The following is a 14549-nucleotide window of genomic DNA, read 5'->3' on the forward strand; positions in this document are numbered from 1 at the left end:
ACAGACCGGCGCCGGGCAGTCTCCAGCATAGCATCCAAGCAGAGCCTGACGGGCCCGGGCGCCCTGCGCAGCGAGGAAGCTGCTGCCCTGGGTGGGCCGGTTCTCTGCACGGGCCCCCAGATTGCTCTGGGGGCTGTGCACCCAGTTCCCACGGTTGCATTTGCTGTTTCTTCTCTCAAAGGTCCTTAAACCTGTGCCTGCCCGGCTGGCAGTTGATTCGTGGACGGGCAGCAAGGGGCGTTTCCTGGGCTCGTTGTGGGATTGGGGGGTGGGCTGCAGAGACTCGAGCTCCAACCCACTCTCAGGGCTCCCAGGCCGAGCTGGGCCATGCTCTGTCTGTGCCCCACAAGGGCCCCAGGGTGCCGGGCGCCATGTGCTCACCCAGGGCCCCCTCTTCCACCCTCGGCTTTCTCAGCTGCCCCCAGGGAGGGGATCTGGTCCCCACTCCACTCAGGCCAGGCCGCCCGTCCCCACGTGGAGGGCCCGCCTGACCCTCTCGGCCACACGCTTGTGTAGATGAGCACTGGGTGCCCTCAGGGCTGCCCCTGGGCTGGGCAGTGGCCACTCTGCCAGTTTAGGGGGATGCAGTGACCCTGTCCTGAGTATCCTCCCTGCCCCAGAGTGGAAGCGAGCATAAGGCTTTGGCCTCTGGACGCAGGGAGGGTGGACGTTCATGTGTTTTCTCCAGACTGCAGGCCCCGAACCATCAGCGTGGAGCATGGAGGTCATCCAGACCTCTCCCAGGCCCTGTCCTTGCGGTTCTGTCCCTGCCTCAGCAGGCTGGGGGCCTGAGGCGGCCCGAGCCTGCAGGAGCATAGGGGAGAGGGCCAGCCCGGCCAGCCTCGTCCCAACCCCTTCTCTGGCTGGGAGAGGGTGGGCAGATGCCTGAGGGGCTTCGTGGGGCAGGGCAGGGCAGGGACAGGGGCCCCGGGGGCCTCTCACCTCAGCTGTGTCATCCGTCAGATGCGGAGAAGCCTCAGTGGGCCCAGGCCTGGCCTCTGCTGGCCTTGGCACACAACCTTCCCACCTGGAGCCCGGCCTTCGAAGGCCCCATGTCCAGCCCTGCACGTGGTCCCGTGTCTGCCTCACATACCTGCTGTGATCGCACAGCCCTGGGCACGCGGGGGTGATGGCGCTCCAGGAGCCCTGGACCCCACCGCGTGGCTCTCCAGCTTAGACCCTCTGGTCCTTCTCCTGTACTCCCACTCCTCTCCCGCGTGTCCTCACCTGCGTGTTCACGTCTCGTCTGTCTGCTCAGCCCCCAGGGTCCCTGACATCTTGAGCTCTGTGAGGAGGGGCTCGGGGACCCCAGAAGGCGAGGGCCCCCCGCCCTGCCCGTCTCCGGCTCCCATAAGCCCCCTGCCCACCCCATGTAAGTAGCTGGGCCCCTGCTGCTGCGGGGGTCTCCCTGAAGGGCCTGCAGCTCCTCTGAGGGGGCGCTCGAGAGCCAAGGGCCGGTCGAGCTTGGGCACCAGCCTGCCCCCGACAGCCCCCCTCTGAGGCTCCCCAGGGCCTCTGTCCCTCAAGCCCCGCTCCGTGCGGGCCTTCCCCACTGGCCTGGGGGGCCGCCCGGTCCACCATCCTGCTCGGGTGTCAGGGCCAGGGCTCCTTGATGCTGAGACAGGCCCCAGGGCGGGAGAGAGCAGAGGCCCTGCTTCCCCTCCCCCAGCCTGGCCCGGCAGCCTCCTCATATGTCTGCCTCCTGTCCCCCCAGCCCCCAGAATCTGTGACATCCTGAGCTCCGTGAGGAGGGGCTCGGGGACCCCGGAAGCCGAGGGCCCCCCGCCCACCCCATGTAAGTAGTGCCCCAGGCCTGCTGCTGCTGCCCAGCGGCTCCTGCGTCCTGCCCTGCACGGCCTCAGCTGCTCCCAGGCCGGGCTGCCGAGGCCTGGCTAACCGGCTGGCCGTCGGGGGGCACACGCGCTAACTCCCCCCCACTCTGCTTCCCCGACCCTCACCTCCCACACTGCTCCCCACACTGCTGTCCGGGGCCCCAGGCCTCTCCCCCAGAGGGTCTCCCAGGCCCAGGGCAGCCGGCAGGGTGCCTCTGAGGCCGCCCACCCACATGCCCTGCCCCTCGGGCCCTGGGCCGTGCCCTTGCCAGTCACGCGGACTCCGTGTGGGCCCCGCGGAGCCCAGGCACAGGGAGCTGTTACAGAAATCCTCTCAACCACAGGCCTGTGGGTTTAAGGGGAGAAGAAAGGGCCCGGCCTCCCTGCAGAACTGGGTTCTCCGCAGAGGGCCGGACGTTCTGCACATCCTCCACTCACTCATCCCTTCCTCACCTGTCGGGCGCCGGCTGAGGGCCTGTCCTGCACTGGGCTGCCTCCTCTGTCCCCTCCTGGGCCAGGCTGCCCTTCAATGAGGGCACCCCCCGCCCGCAGCAGCTTTCCACGCACCCCCACCGACCTGGTCAGGCAGGTGCAGGTGCCTGAATGTTCCTGAAGCTTCCCCTTGCGCCCCACACCCCTCTCTGTCCCCTCCATCCCCCGTGTCCCCTCTCTGTCCTCCTCCGTCCCCCATGTCCCCTCTCTATCCCCCTCCATCCCCCATGTCCCCTCTCTGTCCTCCTCCGTCCCCCATGTCCCCTCGTGTCCCCCTCCATCCCCCATGTCCCCTCTCTGTCCCCCTCCATCCCCCATGTCCCCTCTCTGTTCCCCTCCGTCCCCCATGTCCCCCCATGTCCCCTCATGACCCCCCCGTCCCCCCACTCTCTCTGGCTTTGGCTCATCAGCTCATAGGTTTTGTCTTCTGTGTGTTCCCCACCTGCCTCGTGTTTCTCGTGTTCACTTCTCGTCTGCCCCAGCCCTCAGGATCTCTGACATCCTGAACACGGTGAGGAGGGGTTCGGGGACCCCAGAAGCCCAGGGCCCCCCACCCTGCCCGCCTCCGGCTCTCCCAGGCTCCCCACCCACCCTGTGTAAGTAGCACCTTGAGTGGCCCTGCTGGCTGCTCCTGGGGGCTCACAGGGGTGTGGAGACCCCTGGCTGCGGTGCACCGCCCCCTGGCTCTGGGAAGGGGCCGGCTCGCGGGTAGGGGGACGTGGGGTGCAGGGAATTCCACATGGAGCTGCGGTTTGGTTAAAGACATGCACGTGTGGGAAGAGAACCAGGAAGCAGGTTCCCGTGATCTACAGCCACACGCTCCCAGGGTCTGCAGTCTGTGGGTTTCTTCCGCAGCGAGGATGGGACGGGTGCCGGCCGGGGTGGTGCCTGGGGTTACTCCCCCGCTGGTGATGCTAGGGGCGGGGGCCGGCCGGCCGGGCGCTGGGCTGGGCCACCTCCCCAGGCAGGGAGGAGCCGCCGCAGCCCGTCTGCCGCCCGCCAGTATCGCTTACAGGGATGGATGACACCCCAGGGCGACAGCCATCCCCACCTCCGGGGAGACACCGGGCTCTCAGGAGAGGCTGCGGGGCCGCCGGGGGCCGGGCATGGCGGGGGAGAGGCTGGGTGAGTGCCGGGCCAGAAGGGTGCTGACCCCCGCCCACCTGCTGCAGGCCAGCCCCAGGGGCTGGGCCGAGAGGAGGGAGAGAGGGAGGGAAGCCCTGCGAGCAGTCGGGGAGGCTCGGAGGCCTGAATACTGTGGCCTGAATCCGGGCTTGGCTGAGGGGAGTGGAGGCGAGTGTCCTAGGTGAGGGAGCAGGGTCTTGCGGGTGGGCGCACAGCGGAGCCCGTGGGAGTGGGCAGATCCCCTTCGCCATTTGTGCGGCGTCTTATCCGAGTTTAGAGGCCTCCACGTCCCGTCTCTGGGATCCTTGCGGCCCCTCCTGTCACAGATGAGAACGCTGTGGGGAGGAGGTGCGGAGGGTTGTGCCCAAGGGGGCCACGTGCAGTGTGACCTCGGCCCAGGGCTGTGACCCACCCTAGGAACGTGCGCAGGCCAGGTGGGGACCTCTGAGGACAGGGCATGCCACGGGTGCTGAGCACCGCAGGCTGACCCGGGCGCCCACAGCACTGGCTTTGCCCCTTCAGGGGTCTGTCCTGAGCTTGACCTTGACTCCGGGAGGCGCGGCCACAGAAGGTGCTGTGAGCAGCACTGAATGGGGGGGGCCTAGGGGCCTGGACTCGGCAGGTGTGGCCGGGCCTGCAGGGTGCAAGGGAGGGGCAGACGCAAAGCCGTGGGGGGCACCGAGGGCAGGGGGGCCCCCATCAGTCTCCCTCAGGGAGAGGGGTTCTCGTGCCTGGATGTGCACCCTCCTCTCACCCGGAGTTCCCAGCATCCCAGCTCCATAGGCCTGCGTGAGGGTCCTCGGGTGAAGGAACGTGGGTCGGGCCGGCCCGGAGAAGGGACTTCTGAGGGGCCGTTGTGGGGTGAGATCTGGCGTTCAGTGGGCTGAGTGGGTGAGTGCCAGAGCCGGGGTGCCCCCGCTCCAGCTCTGGGACCAGGGATTGGCCCCTCCCAGCACCGAGGCCCGGGCTGCAGAGGGCCATCCCTGGGCTGGGTCATGGGTAGCCTCCTTTCCCGGGAACGTCCCCGCCAGCTGTCTCAGCGTGTAAATGGGGTCGGTGCCCACTGGCCGGGGCCGTGTTCTCCATGATCGGGGATTACGCACAATCCAGGCTGATCCTGTGCAGCTGCCTCCCTGGGGTGGCTGGGGGCATCCTGGTGCCCCTGCAGCTGCCGAGGGACAGGGCTTGGGGTCAACCTGGGGTCACTGGGGTCCCCCTGGACCCTTTGCCGGTGGCCGGGCCTCCCTGGCCTGTTAGCTCACCCCAGGAGAACCGGATGGGACATGGGGGCTACACTTCAAGCCAGACCTCAGCTCCGTCGCCGGAGCTGCCTGGTGGGGAAGACTTGTCCTCAATAACAAGCGTCACCGCTGCCCCCAGGAGTCCCTTTGCACAGCATGCCACTGGGGGAGGAAGGATTGCTCCGAAGCGTGGGGTTAGACGTGGGCGGCAGCCTCTCCGAGGGTCAGGAGCATCCAGCCCACTTCTGGGCTGTGACTGGGCTCGTGTGGCCTCAGCTTTCCCATCTGCAGAATGGACGTGGTGGCTGTTTCCTAAACTTCAGACTTTGCAATGTGTGCTGCGACCCTAGGTTTCTATTTACTTAATTCTTTCTCTTTATACTGACTCCATTTTTAATTACGCTTTGTTTAAAAACGCTCACTATTACTTCATTAAGTGGAAGATTCGGCTCACCACAGTGCAGTAGGTGACTGTAAAATCAGAGCACACGGGAAACAAAACAGAAAAAGAGTCACTCAATTCCAGCTGCAAGGCTGTTGGCTGAGGGCTCACGTGGGGCGGGGGTGGCTCACGACGTCTGTGAAGAAGGGGGGTTGACAAGTGTCGGGGTGTCGGGGTGTGTAGACGTCCCCTTGGCAAGATCAGCAGGATGGCCCGGAGCTGACGGAGTAAATCGCAGGTGGGAGGTGGGGGCTCCTGAGCAGGGGCTGGACCTGGTGCCACAGGCGGGAGGCGGTGAGGTCCCGGGTGACGGGCCGCCCTGGGCAGGGACGGAAGTGGCAGGGACTGGGTGCTACCCTCGGACAAGCCCAGGCCCGGCCCTCTGGGCGGGGTCTGGTGGGGGAGCTAGGCTGCACTGGGGGGCGATCAGAGCCTGAAGCTCGAGGCCACCTCTGCAGAGGTGACAGGTGAACTGGGGATGGGGATGGATGAGGTCCCAGAGGAGAGAGGGTTGCCCAGAATTGGGAAACGCCCAGGCAGAAGGCAGAGAGGTGGGCAGGCTGCGGGGGGAAGCACTGAGTGGGGAGACGCAGTGTGATGGGATGGGCGAGGGAGGGAGCGGTGTGTGGGTGGAGGTGTGAAATATCCAGAGGGTGAGGACAGAGGCCGGCCTGCACATGTCTGTGTTGGGACAGAGCTCTGCAGGTGGACGTGGGGCATCAGGGCAGCTGGGCCCACAGCCCGCCTCCTGGAGGCCAGCTTCCAGGGCTGACCAGACAAGGTGGGGCTCGGGTTCTGCAGAGACAGTCTTAAGCCCAAACCCTGCTATAGTCCAGACATGGAGTTCGGTGAGGATCAGAAACAGGACACCAGCAGAAGCGCCGCCAGGTCCAGAGAGAGGGTGTCTTTTAGATAGGGGAAGCCCACGCGTGCTTGCGGGTTGGTGTGCACACACACACACTACAAACACACACACGCATGCCCATGTGCCCACACTCTCACCTGCGCACGTGTGCACGAAGGTGCACACACACACACATATGCTCATGCATGCACTCAACCATGACACCCTTGGGTGTCATGGAGCTCACCCTGCAGCCACTGTCCAGAGCCGGTGCGGCACGACCCAGGCTCCCAGCTCAGACACGGGCACGCCTGGGCTCGCACACAGCAGGCAGCATCTTCTACCGTGGACTCTGTCCACTTCCTAGCTGGGTGCCTGGGAAAGTGAGCACCCAGACAGCCGAAGGTGCTGATGGGAGGGCCGTGGGCACATGCTCCAGAATGCTAACTGCGCCCTTTTGGAGCTGGCAACCCGCACGCTGGGAATGTAGCCTGCAGATCAACTCACGCGTATGCTGGTCCCGGCTGCTCTGGCAGCTGAAGACTGGAGACCTACACATGCCCATCACTAGGCCTGGTTTAGTGGGGATGCCCATCCCACAGGAGTGGCCGTGCAGAGAGTCTGTGGTCCCGATGTGCTGCTGGGAGCAGGGGGGACACGAATACCCATGCTGGGAGTGCGCAGACATGGGCAGCTGGTGTGGCCGTGACTGGGGAGGGAACTGTGGGACAGAGCTCCTGGGATCGTGCTTTCGGTGGCCTTCTTGGGTCTGAGTTTTATCACTGGCACGTTATCACTGCTTTAAGAAATCACCACGTGTGGATGCGTCTGTGCCTGTGTGCACACTCGTGTGTGTTTCCTGTGTGCCTTTGGGTGTTTCTATATCTGCACAGAAGTGGTTAAGCACCTCACTCAGGACGGTACTTCTCTGGGGAGAGTGAGTGAAGAACAAGATTCAGGGGAACACAGGCATCTGCATCTTTATCTGGAAGGTTTTATTTCTTGAAAAGAGATCTATAGCAAGTATGAAAATGGTTCAGATTTGAATCAGCAGGCTGTGGGCTGTATTATTCTTTCTGCTTCTTCCATGTGTTTAAAATGTTTTGCCTGAAAATAAATGGTAGTTAAAGAGATAAAGGGGCCCCCAGGCGAGCACCCGGGGGACTGGGTCTGTCTAGGACCAGAGGTCAAGTGGGCAGGAACCCGGAGAAGGCTGCCGGCCCAGGGCCTCAGGTGGAGGGTGCAGGATGGAAAGGTGATGCCGGAGGACTGGCCTGGGGGCCCAGGACCGCAAACAGGTGGAGGCTGGAAGAGGCAGAAGGCCAGGCGGCAGCCTGCAGTCTTCCAGGGAGAGAGGGCAGTGAGGCCTGCACTCTGCCTTCCCCTGGGCCCGGCTCCCTGGCCTTTGCACTGAGGGCTGGCCCTGCAGTCTTCAGTCCCCTGCCTGCTTTGTGAGCCCGCCCTTAGTAGACAGCCGCCTCCCCAAGAAGGACCATGAGAGCAATGTCCGTGGCGGGGGGGCGGGCAGGAGCTGGGAAGGCTGGTCACAGTGTTGCAGCTGTCGAGGGCCCAGGGGATACAGCCGGAGGGACTGGGGCATGGCAGGCTTGGCTTCCTCTTCCTGCCTCTTCCAGACCTTTTGTACTCCTGATGGAGTATTTCCGTCTTTCAGGGATGTTGTATTTAAGACAAATAAGACAGAGGCTTGTTGGACTTGGAAATGGGGACCCCGTTGGTGGCCCTGAAGGGAGCAGTCTGAGCCGGGCAGCCTCGGGGTCCCTCCTGGAGGGGGAGGGGCGGGGGCGGGGACGCGGGGGCGCTCTGCGCAGGACCCCCCGGGGCTGCAGGGGGCGGCGCGCGGGTCACTGGGCGGCTGTCCCCCACAGCGCGGAAGCAGGAGATCATCAAGATCACGGAGCAGCTCATCGAGGCCGTCAACAACGGTGACTTTGAGGCCTATGCGTGAGTCAGGGCTCCTGGGCCCATCCTGGGGCCGCGGGGTGGGAGGGGGTGGACGGAATGGGCAGGTTCTGAGGGGCCCCTCCTCACCTGGGTCTGCCCCCCAGGAAAATCTGCGACCCAGGCCTGACCTCGTTTGAGCCCGAAGCCCTGGGCAACCTGGTTGAAGGGATGGACTTCCACAGATTCTACTTCGAGAACTGTGAGTGCGGGGCGGCGGCAGGAAGAGGGCGGCACCCCCGGGGAGCCCACGGGTCCCCAGCCAGGTGCCCAGGGAAGCCCTGTCCCGGGAGGGGGAGGGGTGGCTGGGCTGGCGGAGCGGCGCCGGGGGCGCGGTGCCAAGCCCCTGCCCGCCCACAGTGCTCGCCAAGAACAGCAAGCCGATCCACACGACGATCCTGAACCCGCACGTGCACGTCATCGGCGAGGACGCCGCGTGCATCGCCTACATCCGCCTCACGCAGTACATCGACGGGCAGGGCCGACCCCGCACCAGCCAGTCCGAGGAGACCCGCGTGTGGCACCGCCGCGACGGCAAGTGGCAGAACGTGCACTTCCACTGCTCGGGGGCGCCCGTGGCCCCGCTGCAGTGAAGGTGAGCGCCCCCGGGGGAGGCGGGGCTGCGGAGAGCGGTGGGGAGGCGAGCGAGCGTGGTGTTAGGGGGGCGCGGGCGCCGGGTCAGGGCCTCCAGGCTCCTCTCCGGGCGGCCCCGCAGGCGCCCACCTTGCAGACACCAAACCCGAGTCAGACGGAGAGCGGCCGCCCGACGCTGACCTGCCCGCCCTCGGCCCGCCCCGTTTCAGAGCTGCTGCGGCTGCTTTCACGGGACAGACTCGGTGTTTGGAGCCCAGCTGCCCTCGGGCGCACGGCCTGCCTGTCGCATGTTTGTGTCTGCCTCGTTCCTCCCCTGGTGCCTGTGTCTGCAGAAAACCAAGACCAGATGTGATTTCTTTTTAAAAACAAGACGACAGCCGCACACACAAAATTGATGTCGGATGAAACGGAAAAAAAAACGAAACAAGGGAAAAAGCTGTAAAAAGCCCTGGCGTTTGTGGGGCTTCGAACCTTCTGGCCGCTCCCCGCCCAAGCTCCACGTGTCCGTCTGCTCCTGGCTTCCTCCAGGGACCGGCCGGGGCAGTGAACTTGTCCGCAGGGGCCTGCCACCCAAGGAACGGTGTTTGCTAGGTGGCGCCCACCCCCACGCGTCTGCATCCTCCCTGCTGCGCATGGCTCCTTGTCAGGAGTGTCAGATGTCGTCTGGGGAGGGGCTGGGGGGGCTGAGCATGGCTGTTCTCCCTCCTGCTTCCCTTCCCATCTCTCCTCCCCGAGAAGGCGCAGGTGCGAGCTCCCGGTGTCCCTGGCATGGGTGAGCAGTGCAGAGGCTGGGCCAGCCCCTCTGGGAGGATGCGGAGCCCTCGGAGAAGGCCCTGCGGGCCCAGGGCTCCAGCTCTGGCCCTGTCGGGGCCAGGGAGGTGCACTGGGTCGGGCAGGGGGTGCAGGGGGGTCACCCCTTATTTTCAGACCTCACGCCTGGCAAGAGACATGCCGAGAGGACGCTGCTGGCTGCGGCCCAGTGTGCAGGGGACCCCGGGGCTGGCCTCCCTTCTGTTCAGGCACCTCTCCCTCTTTGCCCCCCTCCCCGCCCCCCCGTGTGGGAGTGGGGCAGGAAGGAGAGAGGGGTCAGAGGCGGGTGGGTGCCTTCGGCTCCCAGGCCGAGGCAGAGTACAGGCAGGTGTTTGCTGAAGGAAGCTGCGCTTTCGGAGTCTGGGCCCAGGGCAGCAGGGAGCGGAGGGCCGCACGGGGCTGCGTGTGACAGGGACCCCCGGGGTTGGGAGAATGCGGGCTGGGCTCACCTGGGGTCCCCCTGCGTGCTGGCGGGCACTGTGGCAAGCCTTCGGGATGGGCCACGTGGCCAGGGGGCGGCAGAGAGAGCCAAGGGCCGTCGTCTGGGTGTGCGAGTGGGTCTGAGCTGGCCCACTGGGCCGTGGTTGGGGGGTGCAGGGGCCGTGATCGCAGGTGCAGGACCCCCTGCCCCAGTACCTGCCCTCTTCAACTCATGTTGTTTTCAACACGGATTTTCTTTATCTTCCCCCGCAATCAAGCCAAGGGAGGGGCCCGGAGTGGGGAACAGGACACAGGATGCTGGTCTCCAAGGGGACTGTCCATCGACAGACACTGAGTGGATGCTCACCTGCCCGTCCGCGGCTGTGCTCAGGGCAGCTGTCCCCACCCATGGACGCGGGGTGAACATCTGCCAGGCTCCCTGGGCCTCGGGCAGCGGCAGGGCCCGCCGTGGACAGTGTGTGGCCCGGCCACCCTTGCCTCCTGGGGCCTCCTCCCCTCCTCTCCCCCTTCTCTCCACGGAGCTGCCTGTCTGGGATAATTTGGGGATTTTTTTTCTGGGGGATAGTTCTTTTGCATGACCCCTCATGAGTAAGCCACACCCGCTCTTCTAGCTAGATGTCCGCGGTGTGGCAGCGTCGGCCAGCCCGCCCTGCAGAGGGTCGGCTGCCTGCGGTGCTGGCCGGCCTTTCCTCTTCTCTCTTTTTGCTGAGTTTCATTGTCTTTTCTTTCTGAGCCTTGTAAGTGTACAAAATTATTATTTTGTTCTGTCTCGGGAAACTGCAAATAAAAGGAAAACAGGACAAACTGCTTCAAGTGCATCCGCGTGCTCTATGCCAGGACCCTGCTGACCCCTCACCTCACGGCAGGTCCCTTCTCCGCCGTGTGGGCCCCGGGCTGGCCAGGCTGCAGAAACCCTAGGCCAGACGTCTGTTCCCGAGCCCGTCTCGGTGGACGGCACGCCCAGGTGGGGCCCCTCCGTGCCGCTGCAGGTCAAGCTCTGCCAGCTGTCCCCACCCCAACCTCTGGTTCCCCTGAGGCCGCTGTCGGCCCTGGACAGACCCCTGAGTCCCCACGCCCCCAACCTCTCCCATCACCCTAGTGGTCTCTGAAGATGAGGCCGGGAGAGCAGATCTATGTGGGAAGAGCCGCAGGACCAAGGCCTGCTGCCCTGTCCGATCTCTCCCTCCACCCATCCGTTCTTCGTGCGTGTTGATTGGAACACGCGGTGCCCGAGGCCAACCCCGGCTGCTCCTGTGGGCCCTCACGCTGAGTTGTGTAGACGGCATGTAGACGGCACACAGGCCAGCGTGGATGTCAGACACTGACGTCAGAAGCAGAAGAGCAGTGGCTGCTGAGATGCAAAGAGGACAGAGCAGGCGATGACAACGGGGGCCCGGAGAGGCTCTGCGAGGAGGCCCGAACAGCAGGAGCCCAGAGGAGAGACCGGGGGACAGAGGGATGCCAGGTACAGAGGCTCCCAGATGGTCCCAGACTGAGGGGAAGGGGGGAGGGAGGGAGGGGGAGGGGGGAGGGAGGGGGGAGGGGGGAGGGGGGAGGGGGGAGGGGGAGGAGGGGGGAGGGGGGAGGGGGAGGAGGGGGGAGGGCCCAGGGTTGGCACAGCCAGGCGGTCCCCACCAGCCCTTCCCTCTGCAGCTCAGCCCCAGCATGGAGGGACGCGTCACCTGGCTGCCCATGGCACCCCTACAGCGGGGGACACAAAAGCCTGCTGGGCCTCCCTCGGGAACACTCACCCTCGGCCTGTGCGGCTGAGTGAGCGCTGGCCACGTGGCTGCCTGGCCTGTCTGATCACCTGACCACAGAGCCGCATGGCAGCCCGGCCCCGCGGCTGTCTGACCACGTGGCCGCATGACCACACTGCTGCATGGACACATGGATGCATGGTCGCCTGGCTCTCCGGACATCTGCCCTCGTGGCCGCACACACTCAGGCCCCGCCGGGCGAGGGCTGCTGGGGCCTGCCTGTGCTCTGCTGTCCCTTCCACAGGCCTCTTGGCCCACCTCGCTCCCAGGCAGACCCTGGGCAGCCCTGCTGGTACCCCAGAGGCACCCTCCTGTGGAGATGGGCAGCCTCGCCTCCACGCCTGGTCCCCAGGCCCTGCTGCCTGTCTGTACCTTACGTCTCGAGCTTACTCACAGAAATACAGGCTTCAAAACAATCTGATACACCAAACGCACCCACCCAGGGGATCCAAGTGACTTCTGATGAGACGGCTGCCGCTTCGGGCCAGCTCAGTCCTGTCCACTGGGACAGAACAGGTCTCCTCCTCCAGCCTCGGCATCTGGTTGCAGGCACCTTCAGATGGGCCAGGAGGCCCTCGATGCCAGCTTGTCGGCCCCGTGGGCAGTACCCGGCAGGGGCCCTCAGGTGTGCAGGCAGGAGGGAGGGCTGCACAGGGAGCACCTCGGAGGATCCGAGAGCCGGGCACAGAGAATCTAGGACAGAGCCCGCGAGTGGAGTCTGTCCCCGCCGCCGCAGTATCTAGGGCTCCACTCACCTATCAGCTGTAATCCGAGGAGCCTTTCCAGGCCAGGCCTCCCTCCGGGCACCCGCCACCGCCTCCCCCTACCCCGCCCACTGCGGATTCTGAACCCTGAGGCGTGCCAGGACTCCAAAACCCAGAGCAGGGCCGGCAGGACGGGCAGAGGGAGGTCAGTGAGAGGGCCTTTCACTTGTCATTTTAAAAAGCACCTGCTTTGGGCAAAGCTCCCTGGGCCACGGGTAAACCCCCTGCCCTGGCGGGTCCTCTGAGCAGGAAAAGCCGGAAATGCCCACGCTGCTCCCTATTCCAATGGTCAGAAGGCTGAAAACAGGCCCCAGGCCAGCGAAGAAACAGACTGAGAAGTGTTTGCAGACTGTCTAATGACCAGCTGCCGAGGACATTCCCCAAACTAGGATGAGAGTCCCAGGCCTGCAAGGATGCGGGGAGCCCAGGGAGCTCCCACACCCCAGCAAAGACGCCCCGCGCTGGAGGAGTTCCCGTCTGTGTGGCCCCGGCTCTGTGGCTGTGAGGCAGCCTCCCAGGCAGGTTTCCCAGGTGTAGCGAGGACCAGGTCACAGGGTTCAGAGCAGGGCTTCTCTCTGCTCTGCGGCTCCGTCACCCACTTCCTGCTAGAAAAGTCTGAGGGGAGATGACCGCTTGGGCCTGGCGGGGAGGGGAGCAGGGGATGGCGGGTTAAGGGAGATGCTGTCTCCCCCGACAGGAACTGCCCCAGGAGAGGGGGGACCCCAAGCTCTGCAGGCGCACAGCACGGAGGGGCAGGGCTCCCGCTGAAAGGGGTCCCTGGGGCTCCAACAAAGCACAGGACTATTTTGGAATTTCAAAAGTCAACTTTATCCAGATAGGAACCTTTCAAACAGAACACAGAGAAAAAGTTAGGTGGCAGTTACTAAAATACACTTTGCCAAACGACCTAACATTAGAATACAAGAGGAGCTGGGGAAATGCCGGATGCGGGGTCTCGGCCAGCCCCACCCCCAGTTCCTCCCCAGTATCCTCCAAAGTGGGAGGAGAGTCAGTCAGACAAAGCTCCATCGTTCCTAAGGGGAGGTCACAGCCACCTCAGACGCCAGCGAGCAGGCTGGGTCCGCGCCTTTCAGGGGCACCCGCGGCAGTAGGACTCACACGGGCAGGCTGCTTTTAGGCCCAAGTCCTCTGGCCAACATAACGCCCAGAGAAAAAGGGCAGCTGGCAGGTAAATCTCTTCAGGTGGGGTCCTCGGAAGCCACGCGGATCCCACCTTCTGGCCCAAGTGAGGGAACTCGCGGCCGCTGGCACTTTCTGTCAGGGCAGTGGGACCTCCCAGTTAGGGCAAGAACAGAGTGCGCAGGGAAGGACACCCAGGGATGAGACCACACTGGTTGACACCACCCCAGAAGGGGCTTCCACGGAAACTGAGTCCCGCAGGGGCATCCTGAGTTTGTGTCCTCAAGAAGCACAGCAGGGCCCCAGGAGGCAGTCTGGAACATGGCAGTAGGGCCCGAGGGACCAGAGAGGCTGAGAAGGGCCCAGAGCCCCCCGGGCCACTGCCTGGGCTGCTCTGCGTGTCTGTTTCCAGGGTTGGGCCTCAGAGCCGTGGGCCTCGTGCTGCTGGGGGCTGGGGGCGGGGGAGGGTGCGGGCTCAGCAGTGCTTCTGCAGGGGGCTGGGCTGGAGTGTGGAAGGCTCAGACCGTAAGTGGGGTGCTGGGAGCCCCCGGGCTGGCTGGCACCTTCTTTTGGTGCCTGGTAATGGTGGCCACAGTAAAGGTCACTTGCTAAGACATGTGTAAGTCCCAGGTGATTGTCAGGACAGTCTTGTCACCAGAAAGGCAAGTGAAACCTGTTCACGAGAGCCTACAGCACACCCTGCTATGATCCAGATGTTCAAAGCCAAACCGCAAGTCGGGGCAGGCGCCCCTCCCCCACTTCCAAGGCATCTCTGTGGAACTCGCTGGACGGGCACTGCAGAAAGTCAATCGCAGCCGGAGCGCAAGCAAGGTCTCAGAACTTGTGAAGCCCAGTGGCTGTGTCCTCCCGACGTGGACGCGCTGGCCCGAGCCCCCATCGGCGCCCCCCACGCCCACCGTGGCCCGCAGTGGCTGTCCCGCCCCAGCCCTGTAGTCAGGGCACCCCACTCACAGGAGTGTTAACACAGCTAGCGTACAGATAAAACCCAAAGGTGTACTGAAGATCAACAAAGAGCTGGCTCTGACCCCACCGTGGGCCTTGCACACGTCCTTCCCAGGGGGTTAGAAACGAGCCCTGCAGCATC

The 14549-nt window shown here is 64.6% G+C and overlaps 1 protein-coding gene across 6 annotated transcripts in view; it reads left to right on the top strand.

The window, feature by feature from the left end:
* CAMK2B (calcium/calmodulin dependent protein kinase II beta) overlaps positions 1-9308 on the top strand; it is a 93005-nt gene extending 83697 nt beyond the window's left edge. For 3 of the 6 annotated variants that reach the window (XM_061198385.1, XM_061198391.1, XM_061198389.1), the window contains 7 exons: positions 1259-1372; positions 1715-1795; positions 2807-2920; positions 7863-7938; positions 8043-8137; positions 8296-8530; positions 8739-9308. In XM_061198385.1, the coding sequence (XP_061054368.1) occupies positions 1259-1372; positions 1715-1795; positions 2807-2920; positions 7863-7938; positions 8043-8137; positions 8296-8528 (713 nt within the window). In that variant the 3' untranslated portion in view covers positions 8529-8530; positions 8739-9308. Of the gene's footprint in view, positions 1-1258; positions 1373-1714; positions 1796-2806; positions 2921-7862; positions 7939-8042; positions 8138-8295; positions 8531-8650; positions 8696-8738 lie in introns of those variants that run through there. The other 3 variants (XM_061198386.1, XM_061198388.1, XM_061198390.1) reach the window with 3 other exon arrangements.
* Positions 9309-14549: the final 5241 nt, after the last annotated feature.

Source organism: Eubalaena glacialis, chromosome 8 (genome assembly GCF_028564815.1).
Source record: "Eubalaena glacialis isolate mEubGla1 chromosome 8, mEubGla1.1.hap2.+ XY, whole genome shotgun sequence".
NCBI classification, from domain to species: domain Eukaryota; kingdom Metazoa; phylum Chordata; class Mammalia; order Artiodactyla; family Balaenidae; genus Eubalaena; species Eubalaena glacialis.